Source organism: Colossoma macropomum, unplaced genomic scaffold (genome assembly GCF_904425465.1).
Source record: "Colossoma macropomum unplaced genomic scaffold, Colossoma_macropomum, whole genome shotgun sequence".
Lineage (NCBI taxonomy): Eukaryota > Metazoa > Chordata > Actinopteri > Characiformes > Serrasalmidae > Colossoma > Colossoma macropomum.
Window position 1 is genome coordinate 32,183,830 of NW_023494801.1, and position 19,286 is coordinate 32,203,115.

The 19,286-nt window shown below is 41.1% G+C and overlaps 1 protein-coding gene across 1 annotated transcript in view; it reads left to right on the top strand.

Annotated features, from left to right (window-relative positions):
* Window positions 1-19,058, top strand: part of si:ch211-51c14.1 (protein kinase C and casein kinase substrate in neurons protein 3) — a 28,526-nt gene extending 9,468 nt beyond the window's left edge. Inside the window, 10 exon segments of the mRNA XM_036589791.1 lie at window positions 3,990-4,057; window positions 8,978-9,134; window positions 9,934-10,169; window positions 10,943-11,098; window positions 12,826-13,001; window positions 14,014-14,134; window positions 15,542-15,576; window positions 15,578-15,616; window positions 16,261-16,340; window positions 17,838-19,058. Of these exon segments, the coding sequence (XP_036445684.1) occupies window positions 3,998-4,057; window positions 8,978-9,134; window positions 9,934-10,169; window positions 10,943-11,098; window positions 12,826-13,001; window positions 14,014-14,134; window positions 15,542-15,576; window positions 15,578-15,616; window positions 16,261-16,340; window positions 17,838-17,947 (1,170 nt within the window). The 5' untranslated portion in view covers window positions 3,990-3,997 and the 3' untranslated portion in view covers window positions 17,948-19,058.
* The last annotated feature ends 228 nt before the right edge of the window (window positions 19,059-19,286 follow it).

The following is a 19,286-nucleotide window of genomic DNA, read 5'->3' on the forward strand; positions in this document are numbered from 1 at the left end:
CCGACTGTTCACATGTCACTCATTGAATTATGCGGAAATTCTGTAGAATTCACCCTACATGGTCAGGTAAACTTACATGGAACTGGGTGACTGTATTTTGTTGCGACCACCTCTGTTTTTCACCCATAAGTTTCTGTGTCTTTAATTCTCTGACCTTTGCTAAATTACAGCAAAGGATTTTACTATCCGGCTCTTCTTTGCGAGCTCACATGAAAAGTCTTTAAATGTGTTTTCATGGCAGGCGTTGCGCTGTCTGCTCTAGTTCATAAACTCAGTTTTATACAAAATAAAGCTTGTAAATTACACCGCGCTTGCTCAGCCTGCTGCCAGATCCACACTCATGTGATCCTCTCTCTCACTCGCAGAATTAGCCAAGAACAGACATGCATTCCACTCATATAAACTACACACGTCTGCTCAGATGGAGCGGTTAGCCGCTGTTGTCATTCTCAGGTTCCATTTATATCCTTAAAGAAAAGGTTTGCCACAAAACAGAGTTTACAGCTTTCCCCCTACTAGAAACATAGTCGATCTGCCAAGACATAAGGTGCCTGAGGTTTCTTTAGTTCTTTAGAGTTACGAGGCTAATGTAGCTAGCAAGTATACTAAAGGCCCTGATAGCATATATCAGTCTGCTGGCTTGATAAGGTCACCACCCCACTGACTGTATGCCACTGATGGGCCACCTTCTGATCATTGACCTGTACTCAAGGTCTAACTAGTCCCCTCAAACAGGTTTTAAATCAAGGTCTTTTATTTTGAAAAATAAACAATTGAGAGACAAAGGGTAATGACTATGTCAAATACAAAATTATTTTGTAGAAAACATTGCGTTTGATTGGTTACAGCTGTACAATGGGCTTTATTTATGATATTGCTATTACAACCCCATTTCCCAAAAAATTTGGATGCTGTGCAAAACGTAAATAAAAACAAAATTCAATGATGTGCAAATCATTTAAACTCTACATTTGATTGAAAATAGTACAAAGACAACAAATCAAACGTTGAAACTGAGAAATTTTATTGTTTTTTGAAAAATATCTGCCCATTTTGAATTTGATGCCAACAACACGATCCAAAAAGGTTGGGACGGGGGCCTGTTTATCACTGTGTTTCATCACCTCTTCTTTTAACAGCACTCTGTAAGCGTTTGGGAACTGCTGTAGTTTTGAAAGTGAAACGTTTTCCCATTTTTGCTCAACATAGGATTTCAGCTGTTCATCAGTTCAGGGTCTCCTTTATCGTATTTTTTTATTTTATAATGTGCCAAATGTTTTCAGTGGTGACAGGTCTGGACTGCAGACAGGTCAGTTTAGCACCTGGACTCTTCTAATATGGAGCCATGCTGTTGTTATACATGCAGAATGTGGTTTGACATTGTCTTGCTGAAATAATCAAGGCCTTCCCTGAAAAAAATGTCTTCTGGATGGCAGCATATGTTGCCAAAACATGTATATATCCTTCAGCAATAATGGTGCCTTCACAAATGTGCCAGTCACCCATGCCATGTGCACTAATGCACGCCCTATACCATCATGAATACTGGCTTTTGAACTGTGCACTGATAACAAGCTGAGTGGTCTTTAGCCCAGAGGACACAGTGTCCATGATTTCCAAAAAGAATGTCAAATGTTGATTCATCGGACCACAGGGCACTTTTCCACTTAACCTCAGACCATTTTAAATGAGCTCAGGCCCAGAGAAGGTGGCAGTGTTTCTGGATCCTGTTTATATATGGTGTCTTCTTTGCATTTAAGAGTTTTAATTAACATTTGTGGATGCAGTAATGAACTGTTTTCACAGACAGTGGTTTTCAGAAGTGTTTCTGAGCCCATGTAGTGATTTCCAGTACAGAATCATGTCTGTTTTTAATGCAGTGCCGCCTGAGGGCCCAAAGATCATGGCCAGCAAATACAAGTTTTTGGCCTTTACCCTTACAAACAGAGATTTCTCCAGATTCTCTGATTCTTTTATAGTTATTATGTACTGTAGATGATGAAAAGCAAAAGTTCTTTGCTATTTTATGTTGAGAAACGTTATTCTTGAATTGTTGCACTATTTGATCATACAATCTTTCACAGAGTGGTGAACCTCCCCTCATCTTCACTTCTGAAAGACTCCGCCTCTCTGGGATGCTCTTTTTACACCCAAGCATGTTATTGACCTGTTGCCAATTAACCACCAGGTGTTTTTTTTAGTATTACACAACTTTACCAGTCTTTTGTTCCCCCCCGTCCCAAATATTTTGGAACGTGTTGCTGGCATCAAATTCAAAATGGCATATATTTTTCAAAAAACAATAAAATTTCAACATTTAGTATGTTGTCCTTGAAGCATATAGGGTTAAATGATTTGTGCATCACTGCATTTTGCTTTTATTTACATTTTTCACAGCGTCCCAACTTTTTTGGAAATGGGGTTGTACATTTTTTTATTAAAGTAATTTACAAAGGATAGCAAAAAAAAATAACAAAAGACAAAATAAGTGAATTCAACTATGAAAGGAAAGTGAACAATAAAAAGTGGCATTTTGTCTAATACTCTGCTTAACCACCACTGGGCCATCCAGAAAACACTGAACTATTCAATGTGCTGCCAACTTTGCCATTCGTGGGCCAACAGTGAGCCACTGTCCTCTCGCCATCTGGGTGGAGGCTAATAACAAACATTTAGCATTGTGCTAACTGCATGCCTAACTGCAGTTGTTAAGTAATGGACACTGTATGACAAACCACATGGGCAAAAGTCCTCATAGCCATAATGTTGTTCATTTATGTAGTCATAGATTTAGTCAAACAGTTAGCAGGATGCTTATTGGTAGGTATTCATTCATTTTTAGCTATTTTATCCAATGGGCCCTCTATAAAAATCACTGTTAAGTGAATAAATATGTAAATTAAATTTTAGTAATGAACACAGTTTTCCTCCCTTACACCAAATGCAGTTCACCAGCCGAATCATTGATGTCTGAAGCTGGCTAATTTAGTTTTACACTGGAGCTACAAGGCTAATGTGGCTAACAAGTACTGAAAGCTTATACCCTTCCAATTAGCATTGTACAATAATAGCATGACTGAATCTATAACTAAACTCAAAGAATGGACAAAAGTTTAGACAAAATTCAGGCTTCATGATCATTGCTACTGCTGTTTTTAGCTACACTAACACACTTTAGCCCATGTTTATAGATAACAGTGTGTCTTACAGTGTCAGAAACCATATAATCAAGACATAAGTCTACTAGAGATACTGAACACCTCCACATTGTTGCAGTTAGCAGCATGCTAATTGGTGAGTATTAGCTTCCATTACTTGTTAGTTGCGTTAGCCTTGTAGCTAACTGCAGACATGCCTTTTAGGGGGGAAACTGTTCATTATATTTTATTATTTTATTTATGTAATTATTTATTGTTTTAATCTTAACAGTAATACGCATACTGTCAGAAAAAAGGTATTAGGCAGGTACATTTTTTGTTCATCAATGTAAAAACTATGTAAATATGCTCTCAAAGATACAACAGTGGTTTTAAGGTCTAGCTGTGAACCTAAAATATGTTTTTCCCAGTGGACAGACTGCATTTGCACTTCTTTATAAGCTAATGTTTTAATTTTTAAAACAATACAATGAAAAGCCTGGAGATGAGATGGGGTGTGTGAAGTCAGCACAATAAGTATAATTTCAATGGATTATGGTACAATTATGTTCCCTGACTAACTGTAATGAAGACCCCTGTTGCAAGAGGGGAACTGCCCCAATGACAGTTCAGCACTTTTTCTGAGAGTGGGGAGCCCAGCGGAGACCCGAGTCCTGTTTCCACTCGGGCTCTGTTCATAATAAAATAAAGAGAAAAACACACGCAGTGGAACAGAAATGGCAAGAAACAGAAGAATTTGTGACGCTAACGGCTCCGGTTTCACAGCCTCATGAAATTTGTTCCAGACCAGACTTACTTTCTTTTCTCTTTTCCTTTCTCTTTCTTTTCCAGAGGTCATCATGTCATCACCCCCTCCGGAGAACGGCCCAGAGGACGCCAACCACCAGAGCTTCTGGATGGTGAGAGAGAGCAGAGCAGAGTTTGCACTGATAAGATTCGATCTTGGTGCATCCAGTCTTTCAGAATGTCTTCTCCCTCTATCTCTGCTTTTCTGCTCACGTTCACTCGCCCCGATAAGATGTAACCAAGAGGATGTCACGCACGTAGAACGTGGAAAATGAGAATGGGGGGAGCTGTGAAGCTAAAGCTAATGTTATCCAACTGACTCATTCCACTACTTATCTGCTTTTGCATAGCAGGAAAACTATAATGTGAATGACTGTAGTGCTGACAGAATGACTCAGCTAAGACTTTCTTCTCTTTTGTGCTTGATAGTGTTGAATATTACATACATATTTCTTTACCTCTTCACCGTAAAGGCATTCAGCTGGTAACAGGCTGTGATCTTTCAGAATGTGTTACTTGCGTAACCATGGAAATAGAGGTAGCATAGAAATAGGTGTAGCATAGCCATGGACATGGGTGTAGCATAACTGCGGAAAATGGCTGTAGTGTAATCATGGAAATAGGTGTAGTGTAAAATGGAACTCGTTTTAGAGTAACCATGGAAATGGTTGTAGTGTAACCATGGAAATGGGTGTAGTGTAAAATGGAACTCGTTTTAGAGTAACCATGGAAATGGGTGTAGTGTAACCATGGAAATGGGTGTAGGGTAAAATGGAAATGGATGTGGTGCAACCATGGAAATCGGTGTAGTGTAAAAAAGAAATAGGTGTAGTATTAAATGGAACTGGTTGTAATGTAACCATGTAAATGGGTGTAGTGTAAAAATGTAAATGGGTGTAGTGTGAAATGGAACTGGTTGCAATGTAACCATGGAAACTGGTGTAGTGTAAAAATGTAAATTAGTGTAAAAATGAAAATGGGTATAGTGTAAAGATGTAAATGGGTGTGGTCTTACCATGAAAATGAGAGGAGGGTCACCATGGAAATGGATGGACAAAGCCACAATGTTTTGTTTTTCAAAAGAAGGCAGACCTGTAGTTTTTTCCCTTGTAATGCTTTGACTGAATGTTTGGCTGAATGGAGTGAGGGAGTGACCTCACCCTCACCAGGCTGCTGTGATCTTTGTAGCTTTTTGTTTAGACTTCTTTTAAGATTTGATCTTGAGTACATCCAATCTTCACACTGTCTCCTCTCACTATGACTGGCTCGCTGCTCCCTTTATCTGTTTATCTGCTCTCCTACTAGCTGTTTCTACCATGTTTTCTTTAGTGTGTTCTGTGCTCTGATTGGATGTCTTTGTGTTTTCTGTGCTGTGATTGGATACTTTTACATTTTCTAGGTTGTGATTGTATGTTTTTCTTTACCTGTCTGATGCTACAGTCAGTCTCTTGGATCTTCTCTTGTTCCTCTGCACCGTTTATCCTTCTGTAACCTTCCTGATTAAAGACAGCAGGAATATTAAACATGTTGGAGACTTTTGAGCGTTTGGCAAAAAAATCTAATTTACTCAATTCTCCCTCTTCCCCTTGACATTTAGACTAAGGAAGAAATAGTGCGTAGCTATGGAGCTGTGGATGTCCAGCAGGGCCGTCCAAAAGTGTGATGGACAGGAGAAACTGTGCTTTCATGCCGTGAGTTTAATATACAGAGCCGCTCTGCTGTTTGGGATTTGGTGTTTTGAGCTCACGCTCGCTGATCCTCAGCTGAAAGCAGCAACCCAGTCTCTCCTGCCCGTCACACTTTTGGACAGCCCTGCTGGACGTCTGGCTGCTGTACCCTTCTTTGTAATAAACTGGCTGCTGACCAAATGTGACAGAGTGACTTTGTTTGTGTCAGTTGCTGTTATTGGCTACAACATCATTTTTACCAAAAATCTAATTTACATTATTTTTGCAAACACTGGCTAACAATATGCTTCTGTAATAAACCACATAAGCAAGTCTATTTGACATTACTTATAGGGAAATTCCACCAATTTTTCAAAATTTCTGCATAAGCAATTACTTAAGATGTAAACAAAGATTGTGGTTGGAACTAGGCTCTGCAGGAGGGTAGCCCCCCCAGGACCAGAGTTGGAGACCGCTGCACTGTACCAAGTCTGAGACATTTTAAGACAGTTTTGAGAGTTTAGGCTAATTTTTTTAAATTACATTAAAGGTGGAGCGGTACGTGCAGGGCATTGTGAGGCAAAGAAACGTATTTTTTCAGCTCTACTATTATTTTTACAATCATCAACATTACATAGAAAACTCGAAAGACAAGTGTAGGTTCGCTGGTTGTTTTCGGGTGGTAAATAAAATGGCTATTTTTGTGTTGTAGTCATGGTGTCCCCTTGTATATACTGTATATACTGTAAATAAATCTGAGTAAGTGTGAACCATTTCATATCAAACCACTCTGACAAACTAAATTATGCAGAAATTTTGTGAACTCCTTTTGAACAGTGCTAATTGGTGGGGTATAAGCTTCCAGCACTCGTTAGCTACATTAATTTTATGGCTCCGGTGCTAAAACTAACACTAATCATGCAAACTTCAAACAGCAACTATGCCTCAGCCGATTGACTACACTTGGAGTAAAGGAAAGGACTGTGTGAATTTGATTTGTAGCTGATCTGTCGCTTTAACAGTGCTGTTGGTGATAGTGTGGTACTAAGCAGTGTGTGACAGGGCAGCTGTGATTGGTTTGGCGTTCGGGTCCTGTTTGCGTGGGCAGCTGTGATTGGTTTGGCCGCTAATGCTCCACTGTGGTCTTGGACAACGGAGTGGATTCCTCAGCTGTTTTCACTTTTTCTAAGACTGGTGGGGAGAGAGACTCAGAGCAAACCACAGCTGAGAGAGAGAGAGGGAGAGAGAGACTAGAGGAGTGGAGAAACTGAAAGAACGAGGGTCTGTGGGGACACTGTATAGGAGAGATTTGAGAAAGATGAGAGAGAGAGGGAGAGAGAGAGATAGATGTTGAATGATAATCTGTAGTAGAAATAGTGGTGAAGGCCAGGAAAATATAGAGCGCATGTTCCAGACTCCACATCGACACACAGGACACCTATATGGGGGCCGTTTAGGGTGGAATACATTCACACACGCCACAGAAACACTTGCACACACTAGCATATTAGTGTGTGAGTGTTTCAGAGGTGTGTAAGTGTATCAGTGGTGTGTGAGTGTATCAGTGGCGTGTGTGTATCAGTGGCATGTGTGAGTGTTTCAGTGGTGTGTGTGTGTATCAGTGGTGTGTGTGTGAATCAGTGGCATGTGTGTGTGTTTCAGTGGTGTGTGTGGGAATCAGTGGCATGTGTGAGTGTATCAGTGGTGTGTGTGTGAATCAGTGGCATGTGTGTGTGTATCAGTGGTGTGTGTGTGTGTGTATCAGTGGTGTGTGTGAGTGTTTCAGTGGTGTGTAAGTGTATCAGTCATGTGTGTGAGTGTATCAGTGGTGTGTGTGAGTGTATCAGTGGTGTGTGTGTGTGTTTCAGTGGTGTGTAAGTGTATCAGTCGTGTGTGTGTATCAGTGGTGTGTGTGAGTGTATCAGTGGTGTGTGTGAGTGTATCAGTGGTGTGTGTGAGTGTTTCAGTGGTGTGTGTGTGTATCAGTGGTGTGTGAGTGTATCAGTGGTGTGTGTGAGTGTTTCAGTGGTGTGTGTGTGTATCAGTGGTGTGTGAGTGTATCAGTGGCGTGTGTGAGTGTATCAGTGGTGTGCGGGTGTTTCAGTGGCGTGTGCGAGTGTTTCAGTGGTGTGTGCGAGTGTATCAGTGGTGTGTGCGAGTGTTTCAGTGGAGTGTGCGAGTGTTTCAGTGGTGTGTGCGAGTGTTTCAGTGGCGTGTGCGAGTGTTTCAGTGGTGTGTGCGAGTGTTTCAGTGGTGTGCGAGTGTTTCAGTGGCGTGTGCGAGTGTTTCAGTGGTGTGTGCGAGTGTTTCAGTGGTGTGTGCGAGTGTATCAGTGGCGTGCGAGTGTATCAGTGGCGTGTGCAAGTGTATCAGTGGTGTGTGCGAGTGTGTCAGTGGTGTTTGTGAGTGTTACAGTGGTGTGCGAGTGTATCAGTGGTGTGCGGGTGTTTCAGTGGTGTGCGAGTGTTTCAGTGGTGTGCGAGTGTATCAGTGGTGTGTGCGAGTGTTTCAGTGGCGTGTGCGAGTGTTTCAGTGGCGTGTGCGAGTGTATCAGTGGTGTGCGAGTGTGTCGGTGGTGTGTGTGTCGAGTGTATCAGTGGTGTGTGCGAGTGTGTCAGTGGTGTGTGCGAGTGTGTGAGTGTATCAGTCGTGTTTGTGAGTGTTTCAGTGGTGTGCGGATGTTTCAGTGGTGTGTGCGAGTGTATCAGTGGTGTGTGCGAGTGTTTCAATGGTGTGTGCGAGTGTTTCAGTGGTGTGTGCGAGTGTTTTAGTGGAGTGTGCGAGTGTATCAGTGGTGTGCGAGTGTATCAGTGGTGTGTGCGAGTGTGTCAACTTATACACTCGCACACACCACTGAACACTCGCACACCACTGTAACACTCACAAACACGTGAGTGTTACAGTGGTGTGCGAGTGTTCAGTGGTGTGTGCGAGTGTATCAGTGGTGTGCGGGTGTTTCAGTGGTGTGTGTGAGTGTTTCAGTGGCGTGCGCGAGTGTATCAGTGGTGTGTGCGAGTGTATCAGTGGTGTGTAAATGTTTCAGTGTATTTTGCCCTAAACAGCCCTCCATACCACATCTATTCTGGAGATGTCATCACTCTCTCTCTCTCTCTCTCTCTCTCTCTCTCTCTCTCTCTCTTTTTATGTTTTTATTGTTAAAGCATGTGAAGAGTCATAAATACTCATTTACATAAATACATATACGACACACACGTGTATACACACTCACGTACACGCACACACAAACACACACATACTGTATTTGTTTAAATAGGATTGGCTCAGTCTGCTGTCATTCTTTACTTCTATGACTCAGATTTAATTGTATACATTCTCTCTCTCTCTCTCTCTCTCTCTCTTTCTCAGCCAGGGAACTATCAGCGGACGGTGAAGAGGACGGAGGATTCGTTCCAGGTGTGTAATGATATAGTGGCGTGTTTTCAGGAGCGAGCGCGTGTGGAGCGGCAGTACGCCCAGCAGCTCAGCGAGTGGACAAACAAATGGAAGCCCATAGTGGACGCCAGTGAGCACTGCAGCCTCAGCTACATTACCTCATAATTATATAATACGCTGATTTAAAACACTGTAACTTAATATATTCATAACAGTGAAGCCTCTCCGAGTTCACTTCAGTTCTCTCTCTCTGTCGCTCTCCCTTCTCTTTCTCTCTCTCTTGCTCTTTTCTTTTTCTCTTTCTCACCTTCGTGTTTGTCTTTCTCTTCTCTCTCTTAATTTTCTCATTTTGTTCATTCTGTGCTCTCTTCTGTCAACACTATCTCTTTTTCTCTCTCCCACTCACCTTTGTCGTTCTCTCTCTTTCTTTCTCTTCTACTTCTCTCTCTTCTCTTAATTCCCTTTGTTTCCCTCTCTATTTATCATTCTCTCCCTCTTTCTTTCTTTTTTCTCCCCTCTTTACATCTTTCTTTCTCTTTTTTTGTTTCTCTCTTTCTCCCTCTTTCTCTTCTTTTGTTTCTCTCTTTCTCCCTCTCTCTCCCTCTCTCTTCTTCTCTTCTCTTCTCTTCTCTTCTCTCACACTCTCTCTTGCTTTCTTTTTTCTTTCCTTTCTCTTCTCCCCTCTACATCTATTTCCTTTTCTTTTTTCTTTCTCTTGCTCCCTTTCTTTCTCTCTCTCTCTCTATCTCTGTCTGTCTCTCTCTCTTTCTCTTTCTTTTTCCCTATCCCTCTCTTTCCCTCTCTTTTTTTTCTTTCTCTCTCTACCCCCTTCCACTCTCTCTCTCTTTCTCTTTCCCTGCCCCTCTCTCTTCTCTTCTCTCACTCTCTGTCATCTCTCTCTCTCTCTCTCTCTCTCTCTCTCTGTTCAGGTCCTCTGTATGGCTCTCTGTTGCGGGCGTGGCAGTGTTTTCTCTCCTCCGCTGACCGTCTCTCCACTCTTCACGCCTCCATCTGTCGCTCGCTGGTTTCAGAGGATGGAGACCGGATCAGGACGTGGCAGAAGGAGACCTTCCACAAGAAGATTTTTGGAGGATTCAGGGAGTCGCAGGATTTCGACACAGGATTCGCTCGCGCGCAGAAGCCCTGGGCCAAAAGACTCAAGAAGGTCATTAATGTGATTTGACTATACATTCAGTTTATATTACATGATTTGTAATAGACTGTGGTCAGAACAGTGCTATCCAGTCAGTCCAGTCAGTGATATCAATTTTGTTCATTTGTCCATTTTGTTCATTTGATTATTTGATTGTGTTCTGGTTTAAAATATCACGGCAGGATGTGGAGGCACGATATCAACATAAACATAGTACCAATCAGCGAATAGCTATGTCATTTCATCAGTCTACCAAATGATTCTGTGGCCCCGAGTACAGTTAGCTTGAACCGTGCCTGTGTGGAAAAGCCACTGGAACAGGTCTAGTCAGACACTCTGGCTAAACTTTAGCTAACTTTGTAAATACAGGGTGGCGCAACACGCTGTGAGTCTGCCACCAACAGGCAAAAGGAAATATATGGGCTGGCGGGCCACATATAATGTGAAGCCGCGAGCCAATTAAAATCTGTCTGCGCCTGAATATTGATTATAATACTGATCCCATTCACTGAAGCAAACCCTTCTGTGTACTGATGTTGAATTTAAAAGCATTCCCATAAGCCTTCAGGTTCAAAGCCACACTCAGTAAACTGGCCTGCGTTGAGTTTGTTAAATTGTCTGTTAAATTGAATTGAGCTGGACGCTGCAGGAGGGCGTTAAACTCGGTGGGAGTTTATTTAACACTGGAGGATTTTACTGTGTGGGGTTTATTCCTCACTAAACCCACAGCTGCTCCTGTCCCGCACCGTTAACCCTGACTCTGCTGGTGGTGTCTGTGTTCGTAGCTGGAGAAGGCGAAGGCCGCGTTCCACAAGGCGAGCCGCAAGGAGCACGTGGCCCGTGAGAGAGAAGCTCACGCTCAGGGAAACCCCGACATCGCCATCGAGAAACAGAGGAAGATCCAGGAGGAGCGAGAGCTCGCCCAGCAGGAGACGGAGAAAGTGAGTATGTTCCTGCACTGTATGTCCAGACAGCCTTAACAGTGAGTGAATACTGACACCCAGTACTGACCCAGGCATTCAACTCTCTTCTGGGAAGCCTTTAAGACAGATGTTGGAACATTGCTGTGAGGATTTGATTGAGCATTGGTGATGTCAGGTACTGATGTTGGATGGTCAGTTCTGGATCACTTAAACTCATCCCAATGGTATTGGATGGAGCTACATCACTTTAGAGAATGCAGCTCCACTGCTCCACAGCCCAATGCTGGGGGGCTTCAGACCCCTCTAGCCCAAGTTTGGCACTGGGCATGGAGACCTTAGGCTCATGTGCTGCTGCTCCAGAGTGTCCCATTCTATTGGTCAATGCTTTCTATAGAGATTATATAAGCTTTGTGTGCAAGTCATTGCCTGTGTCACCTTAAAGTAGCTGAATTCACTCATTAGAAGGGCTGTTTGGATACTTTTGGATATATAATGAATAAATATAGCAAAAATGTTTATAACTGTAATGTGTGTTAAAGGTAAGACATTTTATTTAAAGGAAGTTCAGACCATTTCTGTTGGTCAGATTCACATAGACTAAGGCTTTAATGTGGAATTCCACCAGTAATTCCAAAGCTGGGATGTAAACAAAGTGATTCAGAGTGATGAAATGGTTAATTGTAGAGATGTCTTTACAGTGGTGGTGATCAGAACCAGGGGTCGCCATGACAATACAAATACAGCCATTTTATTTACTATCCAAAACCACCAGGGGACCTACACGAGTCTTCAGAGTTTTATATGTAATGTTGATGATGGTTACATATTGTTAAATCTGAAAAAATACGTTTTCTTTGGGGACTATTTTGCCTCACAATACCCTGCATATACCCCTCTACTATAAATGGATTTAAAGAAATATGTTTTACACTAAAACCTTATTTCAAATCTATTGTAAAACAGTGAGTACATTTGCATGCACTTAATAATCTGATAAATGCAGAAAATCTGATTTTGTCAGTAATCCGATCAACGTGTTTACGTACACTTGAGTAATCCGATAATGAGGAAACTCTGGCTTTACATGAGTGAGACAGTAACCACATTTCTGCTTTGCAACCAGCCAGTAAACTCACAGAAGAAGACGTGACGTGAACATAATGTAAATCTCAAACTTTATGCAGCGGCTTTTATTTTAAACATTGCACCACTTTACCTGAAAAATATGAGCATAGATCATCTAGAAGATGAAGAATATTTGAATCCTTCATTTTGTCAAGCATGTATTATTTCAGAGTTGCTCCAAAAGTGTTTTGCTGCATCTCGCAGCAACACTGCTGCTTATTTCCGGTACCACCGCCTGTTTTTGTACATGCGCAGACTGAGAAATCCGAAAGAAATCAGAGTAAGAGTTTACATGCACTGAGAAATCTGATTACTGAGCTAAAATCCAGCTCTCTTTATCGCATTTCTTAATCGGATTTCTAGACCTTACTCTGATCTAAGAAATCAGTGTGTGCTGTTTACATGACCATTTGAATAATCAGATAACCGCAGAAATTTGATTATGATCAGATTATTGAGTGCATGTAAACGCACTTACTGTCTCAGACATCAGGCAGTGTATTCATAACCATGTGAACTGTGAAGGAGCTTTTAGAAGCCTTTACTGCTTCAGATCTGGTTCCTATCACCACCACTGTGAACGGTTCTGGCAGCACTGTGGTGTGTGTGTGTGTGTGCAGGTGAAAGCCCGCTATGAGAAGGTTCTGGAGGAAGTGACGCGCTACGCCCCGCGATATATGGAGGAAATGGAGTCCATCTTTGACCAATCACAGGAGGAGGAGAGGAAGAGGATCAGCTTCCTGAAGCAGGCCTTCCTGTCCATCCACAGACACCTGGACGTCACCAACAACGAGAGGTACAAACTCTACCGACTCTGTGGTGAAATTAAAGGGAATTTTTCAGTGAATGAGTGAAACAGAACAGAGACAAATAACAACACTAACACACTGACACTCTCTCACGTCATTTATGTTTTCTGTGCTCTGATTGGATAGTTTATTGGTTTCTGTTCTCTGATTGGATATTTTAGTGTTTTCTGTGCTCTAATTGGATAGTTTAGTGTTTTCTGTGCTCTGATTGGAAGCTTTCATATTTCCTATGCTGTCATTGGATCCATTTGTATTTTCTGTGCTCTGATTGGATACTTTTCATATTTTTTATGCTCTCATTGGATATGCGTATGTATTCTGTGCTCTTATTGGATTAATTTGTGTTTTCTATCCTCTGATCGGATACTTTTTTACATTTTCTGTGGCCTGATTGGATGTTTTTGTTCTGTACGTGGCTGGTCCTTCCGTCAGTCTCCTGGATCTCTTCGCCAGTTCATCTTTTTCCTCTACATCTTTCCTCCTTCTGTAACCTTGCTGGTTAAAAAAATCATCATTATTATTATTATTATTATTATTATTATTATTATTATTCAAAGCGATAATTTGCAAATTTACACAGTTGTCCTCAATTTTTCTCTCTTACCCCAAATGTAGTTGACCAGCCATGACATGTTTGGTGTCTGAATTGTTGCTTCTTTTCATACCTGAGCTACTAGGCCAATGTAGCTAACAAGTAGTGCAAGCGTATACCCCACCAATTAGCATCGTGCTAACTGCAGGCCACAGACCGTGTGGAGTGGTCCAGTATCTCTAATAGTCTTGATTGTGTGGTTTCTGACACTGTATGACTCACTGTTATCTATAAACATGGTCTAAATTTAGCTTCCAAGATGGCTGCAGTGCAAACAAAATATTTTTTTTTTTTTCCAGTGACAAATTTACCTTGAAATTTAGTCTCACTCTAAATCTGTTCTGGAGAACCTGCCATAAATGAACTCTTTCTCTCTCTCTCTCTCTCTCTCTCTCTCTCTCTCTCAGTGTGAAGGCTGTGTACAACGAGCTCCACAACACTCTGATGAGCATTAATGAGCAGGAGGATCTGCGCTGGTGGAAGAACACTCATGGTCCAGGAATGCCCACTGACTGGCCTCAGTTCAAGGTGCTGCTCCAAAATTTAACACAGATGTGAGGCTACGGCTCATGTATGCCGATGTCAGGGAGTGTGGAACGCTGCCTCCTTTTGACATTTGCAATGCAATTAACGCTTTTACAGAAACTACACTGTCAAATGTAAAGCATATCACCAACAAATAACAAAACATTTATAAAATAAACAGGTAGACAGACAAATGCTTGCATAGATAAGTCGATAAGTATGGATAGATAGATAAGTGTATATTTACACCGATCAGGCATAACATTATGACCACCTCCTTGTTTCTACACTCATTGTCCATTTTATCAGCTCCACTTACTATATAGGTGCACTTTGTAGTTCTACAGTTACAGACTGTAGTCCATCTGTTTCTCTGCATACTTTGTTAGCCCCCTTTTACCCTGTTCTTCAGTGGTCAGGACCCCCATGGACCCTCACAGAGCAGGTACTATTTGGGTGGTGGATCATTCTCAGCACTGCAGTAACACTGAGGTGGTGGTGGTGTGTTAGTGTGTGTTGTGCTGGTACGAGTGGATCAGACACAGCGGTGCCAATGGAGTTTAAAACACTGTGTCCACTCACTGTCCACTCTATTAGATGCGCCTGCGTTGTCGGTCCACCTTGTAGATGTAAAGTCAGAGACGATAGCTCATCTGCTGCTGCACAGTTTGTGTTGGTCATCCTGTAGTCCTTCATCAGTGGTCACAGAACGCTGCCCACAGGACGCTGTTGCCTGGATATTTTTGGTTGGTGGACTATTCTCAGTCCACACACACTAACACACCACCACCACGTCAGTGTTACTGCAGTGCTGAGAATGATCCACCACCCAAATAGTACCTGCTCTATGAGGGTCCATGGGGGTCCTGACCACTGAAGAACAGGGTAAAAGGGGGCTAACAAAGTATGCAGAGAAACAGATGGACTACAGTCTAGATAGATAGATAGATAAATAGGTAGATAGACAGAAAGACAGATAGATGAGAAATCTGAAATAGTTATTATCCACTAGTGGTTTCATTTTTAAATAAAATTTCTATTTGCTTCTCTTCTTCAATCAATATGTGATCCTAGATGCTTCAGTCTGAAACATAGTGTAGTAGTAATAGTGAGCTGGTGATGTTGCAGGTTGTAAAGATGTTGGTACTGGTTGCTTTGGGTCACTTTGGTCTTTGTATCTCAGTTTATTTGTCTGCAGTGTTTGGTGACTGTGCTTGTACCCTATTTTTTAAGAGCTGCTCCACCACATCTCCATAAATAGAGCGGTGTGTGCGGAGTGTCCAGCCAAAAACGACATTTTGTTCTCACTCGGTTTATAATAGCATCTCTCTGCCTCTCTACATCTCTCTCTCTCTCTCTCTCTCTTTCTCTTTCTCTCTCTCTCTCTCTCTCTCTCTCTCTCTCTCTCAGGAATGGGTACCAGACAAGAAACAGAAAAAAAGGAAAGAAAGAGGTGGAGCATAAAGCGGTCGTCATGGAGAGAAGGTCAGTCAGTCTTCAACCAAGATTCAGTTTGAGTCACTGAACAAACAGTAAATCTGCCTCAGATCACCAGATTTTAGAAAATGTTCCTGGCTGACTATTACGAATTATGTTTTATGTTTTGTTTATTTTTTTTTAATCTGTCTTGGTCTTATAAGGACGCTGTACACAGCTGAAAACAATATGGTATACTTTAATTTCACTATGCTGTATATCCACACTGCAAAAAATGGTATCTTGTCAAGTGAAATGGTCGTAAATGTAGTCAATAAATCTAAAATTTCTCCTGTTGAGATTGTTGTAAACCTTAATTTAAGATTTTTTAGCTCATCTCTAGACATTATTTACTTGTTTTAGGTAATTTGATTAAGTAAAATCATCTCACTATAGTGGCAGATTATTGTGCTTGTTGTATGAAACGTGCTTGAAATATAGCATTGATATTTCTTGAATGTGTAAAACCTCTTCCCAGCAATGCATTTCATAAAAAATAAACTTTGTAAAACTGGGCTATAGTGGGTTTGGGAATTAAAGCCTTCATATGATCAAGTGTAGCTGGTGATTTATAGTTATCTCTCTATATTATCTGTTATTTGGCAGAATGTTTTTGTGTTTGTAGTGAACTTGTGTGTGTTTCTCTCTCTCAGTGTAATGATCGGTGGAGTGCGGGTCAGAGCGCTGTATGATTATGTTGGACAGGAGCCGGATGAGCTCTCCTTTAAAGCTGGTAACTCAGTCTTGCATGTGGATGTTTGTTTGTGTGTATAAACTTACTGTTTTATTCTCTTATGATTGGAAAACCCCATATTTGTATTAGGCCTGTTGGGAATTGTTTTATTTTGTTTTATTTATTTGTTTTATTTATATACTTTTTCCTTAGTTTTAGTTGTTGTTCATTGGTAAGATTCAGGCCCCAATTTTTAGACAAAAATTTAAAGCAATAATTTGGCCAAAAATCACATTTTCTCATGACTTCGTTGACTGGCTAAGTTTGGTGTGATGGGGGAAACTGTGTGAATATAAATATGATGTTTAGCAAAACTACTACTTTAACTTCTGCCAAAACCAGTGGTTGTTTAGTAACGCAATTTTGTATGATAAAAGTATTTTTGAAAGTAATGAATACATTCAGATTAAGCATATTTTATCTGATTATACAGCTATAGTACTGCGCAAAACTCAGAGACCACCTTCATTTATTTAATTTCCGTCCAAACAGCCATTAAGTACAAATTCTTCATTTCTCAGTTTCAGGAAAAAAGCAAAAAACATTCCCTGTTGTCAGAAGAAAACCTCGTATCTCCAAAATGATAACTTTACAGGAGAAGAAAAAACCCACTTTACGTTTAATGTAATTTTGGGCCGTTCCTTTTTGTCCATTTATCATGAATTTACACACAATGTAAAGGACAACAGGCATTTTCAAATTATGTCAAAAAATGAAAAATGGAGATACGAGGTTTTCTTCCGACAGCAGTGATATATTGTACAGAAAATGACACAGAAGCCTTAATGACCCATTTTTTCAGTGTTTACTGTGTCACTCTTTACTTTCATTCCAGCTTCCATTCTTTTCAGGAGACTCACTTTCAGTTCCTCAAAGAATCTGCAGACACACCTCCAAAGTTCAGTCTTAGAAGCTGGTTGATCATTTTCTGAAGTAATCAAACACATTCAGTGGTGTTGAGGTCTGGACTCTGGGGTGGTCAGTCCATTGTTCAGCTTCTTTGTTTGATGTGTCCGTCTCCTTTTCTCAGTGAGGTTCTTCTTGACAGCTACACATCCTTTCAGACCCACAACGCTGAGTCGTCTTCTCACAGTGGAAGGATGGACAGAAACACCTGTGGATGTTTTCAGATCTGAAGCAGCTTGATTTTCTCCTCTCTCTCAGAGATGAAAGCTTTAAGTGCTGTTTATCTGATGGGGGCAGTTTTGGTGTCTACCAGGTCTTCCAGGTGGTTGTTAGGAGGCCTGTTTTCTCTGTAGCTTTTAATCAGTTTTTGAACTCTAGTTTTGAAAAGTCCTGTTTTTCACTTATTTTTTTTTTCTTTCAGAAATATCCTCTGGAAAATTACTTCATGTATTTTATGTCTGTTTTAACTAGAAATGAAAAAATGAAGGGTGGTCTTTATCTTTTGCTCAGTACTGTATATTTGAGAAAGTTTGGTATTGAGGGTGCCTTAGAATGAGCTGTAACCCTCCGTGTATCTGTGTATGTTTACAGGTGAGGAGTTTCTGAAGATTGAGGATGAGGATGACCAGGGCTGGTGTAGAGGGATGATGGACGGAGGCAAAGAGGGACTTTACCCCGCAAACTACGTGGAGGTGGTGTAGGGCCGTGGGAGAGACATATACATGCAGTCTTTCCTGAGATGGACTGTGGGACGTATTTTTGATTCTATGATATCCTCTGATAGTTTGTCACTGCTTTCAGAGAGCGTCCTGATTGGTCAAATTCCAGTCAGTGCAGAATGAAATTGATTCTAAAGCAGCAGAGGTCAGGAAAAGATTATTTTTATTGCGTTGCTTGATACAAGTAGACCCAGTAGGCCTGTAAGATGCGTTAAAGTCAAATCAATATTGACCTTTTTTACTTTGTTAGTTCGTGTCCCTGGCCAGATTAAGTATAATTCATCATTCAAAAGGCAAAATTTTGTTTCGCTGTAATCTTCCATGTAAATGTAATGACTTTTGCCCTGCCTCAAAATATCTCTTGATTTTTTTAATGACGTCACTGTGCACCAGTGGGCGGGGCAAAGTAATATTAACCAGTAATATCATGTTTCATGTTTCCCACCTCCAGCTGTTATAGAGATTAAATGCTCAGCTAGCTGAGAGACCCCCCAATACCATGTTTCCCTCTAAAATACATCACAGTGCGGAAGGAGAATGTGTTATGACTTCTCATTGAATTTAAGCTTCAAACAGAAGGAATATGATAATAATTTCACACCAAGAATATTCAGGACTGTGCAAAAGTCTTGATATGTAGAGCTATTTATCTGGGCAGTAAGCATTTATTTGTTCAAATAAGTGTAACTTAAGATCTGAGAGGTCAAGGTAAGACTCACAAACTCGTATTACAGCAGCAAATATTATCTTAATTTAGGAACGTCATCTTACAGCATCTTATCTCCAGTTAGGAAATCTGAACCTACTCGATCGAAGTCGACAATCAACTGTCATGTCTGTTACCTAGCAACCGACCATAGGCGCACAGCGTAAACACGTAATCAAAATGATGATGTTAGCTAGCCAGACAGCTAACGTTAGCTACCGTTACTGAGGTAAAAAAGAGTCAAACAAAACCGAAGTTAATAATGTTGTGTCAGCGCTTCGTGCTGTTTATCAGAGTTGCCGCTCCCCAGTTTCAGTCTCCATTTCCCAGACACTTTAGCCGAGGGCGCTAACGTTATTCCTCCTAATAAACAGACACGTGTTCAGCTCTGTCTCCTCATTATTCACCACCATCACTGTAATATTTCATCATCATTATCACACAAAGGTAATAAGAGGGTTTGGTGGAGATCGAGTCTGCAGTGACTGGGGTTTTAAAACACAAAAATCCCTCAGGAGTCAAAGCACCGTTTTCAATGTAGATAAACGTAACAACATTTATGCTAGTTATAGTGAACTGTGCTGCCTCTCACTGCATAAAACAATAGAAACAGAC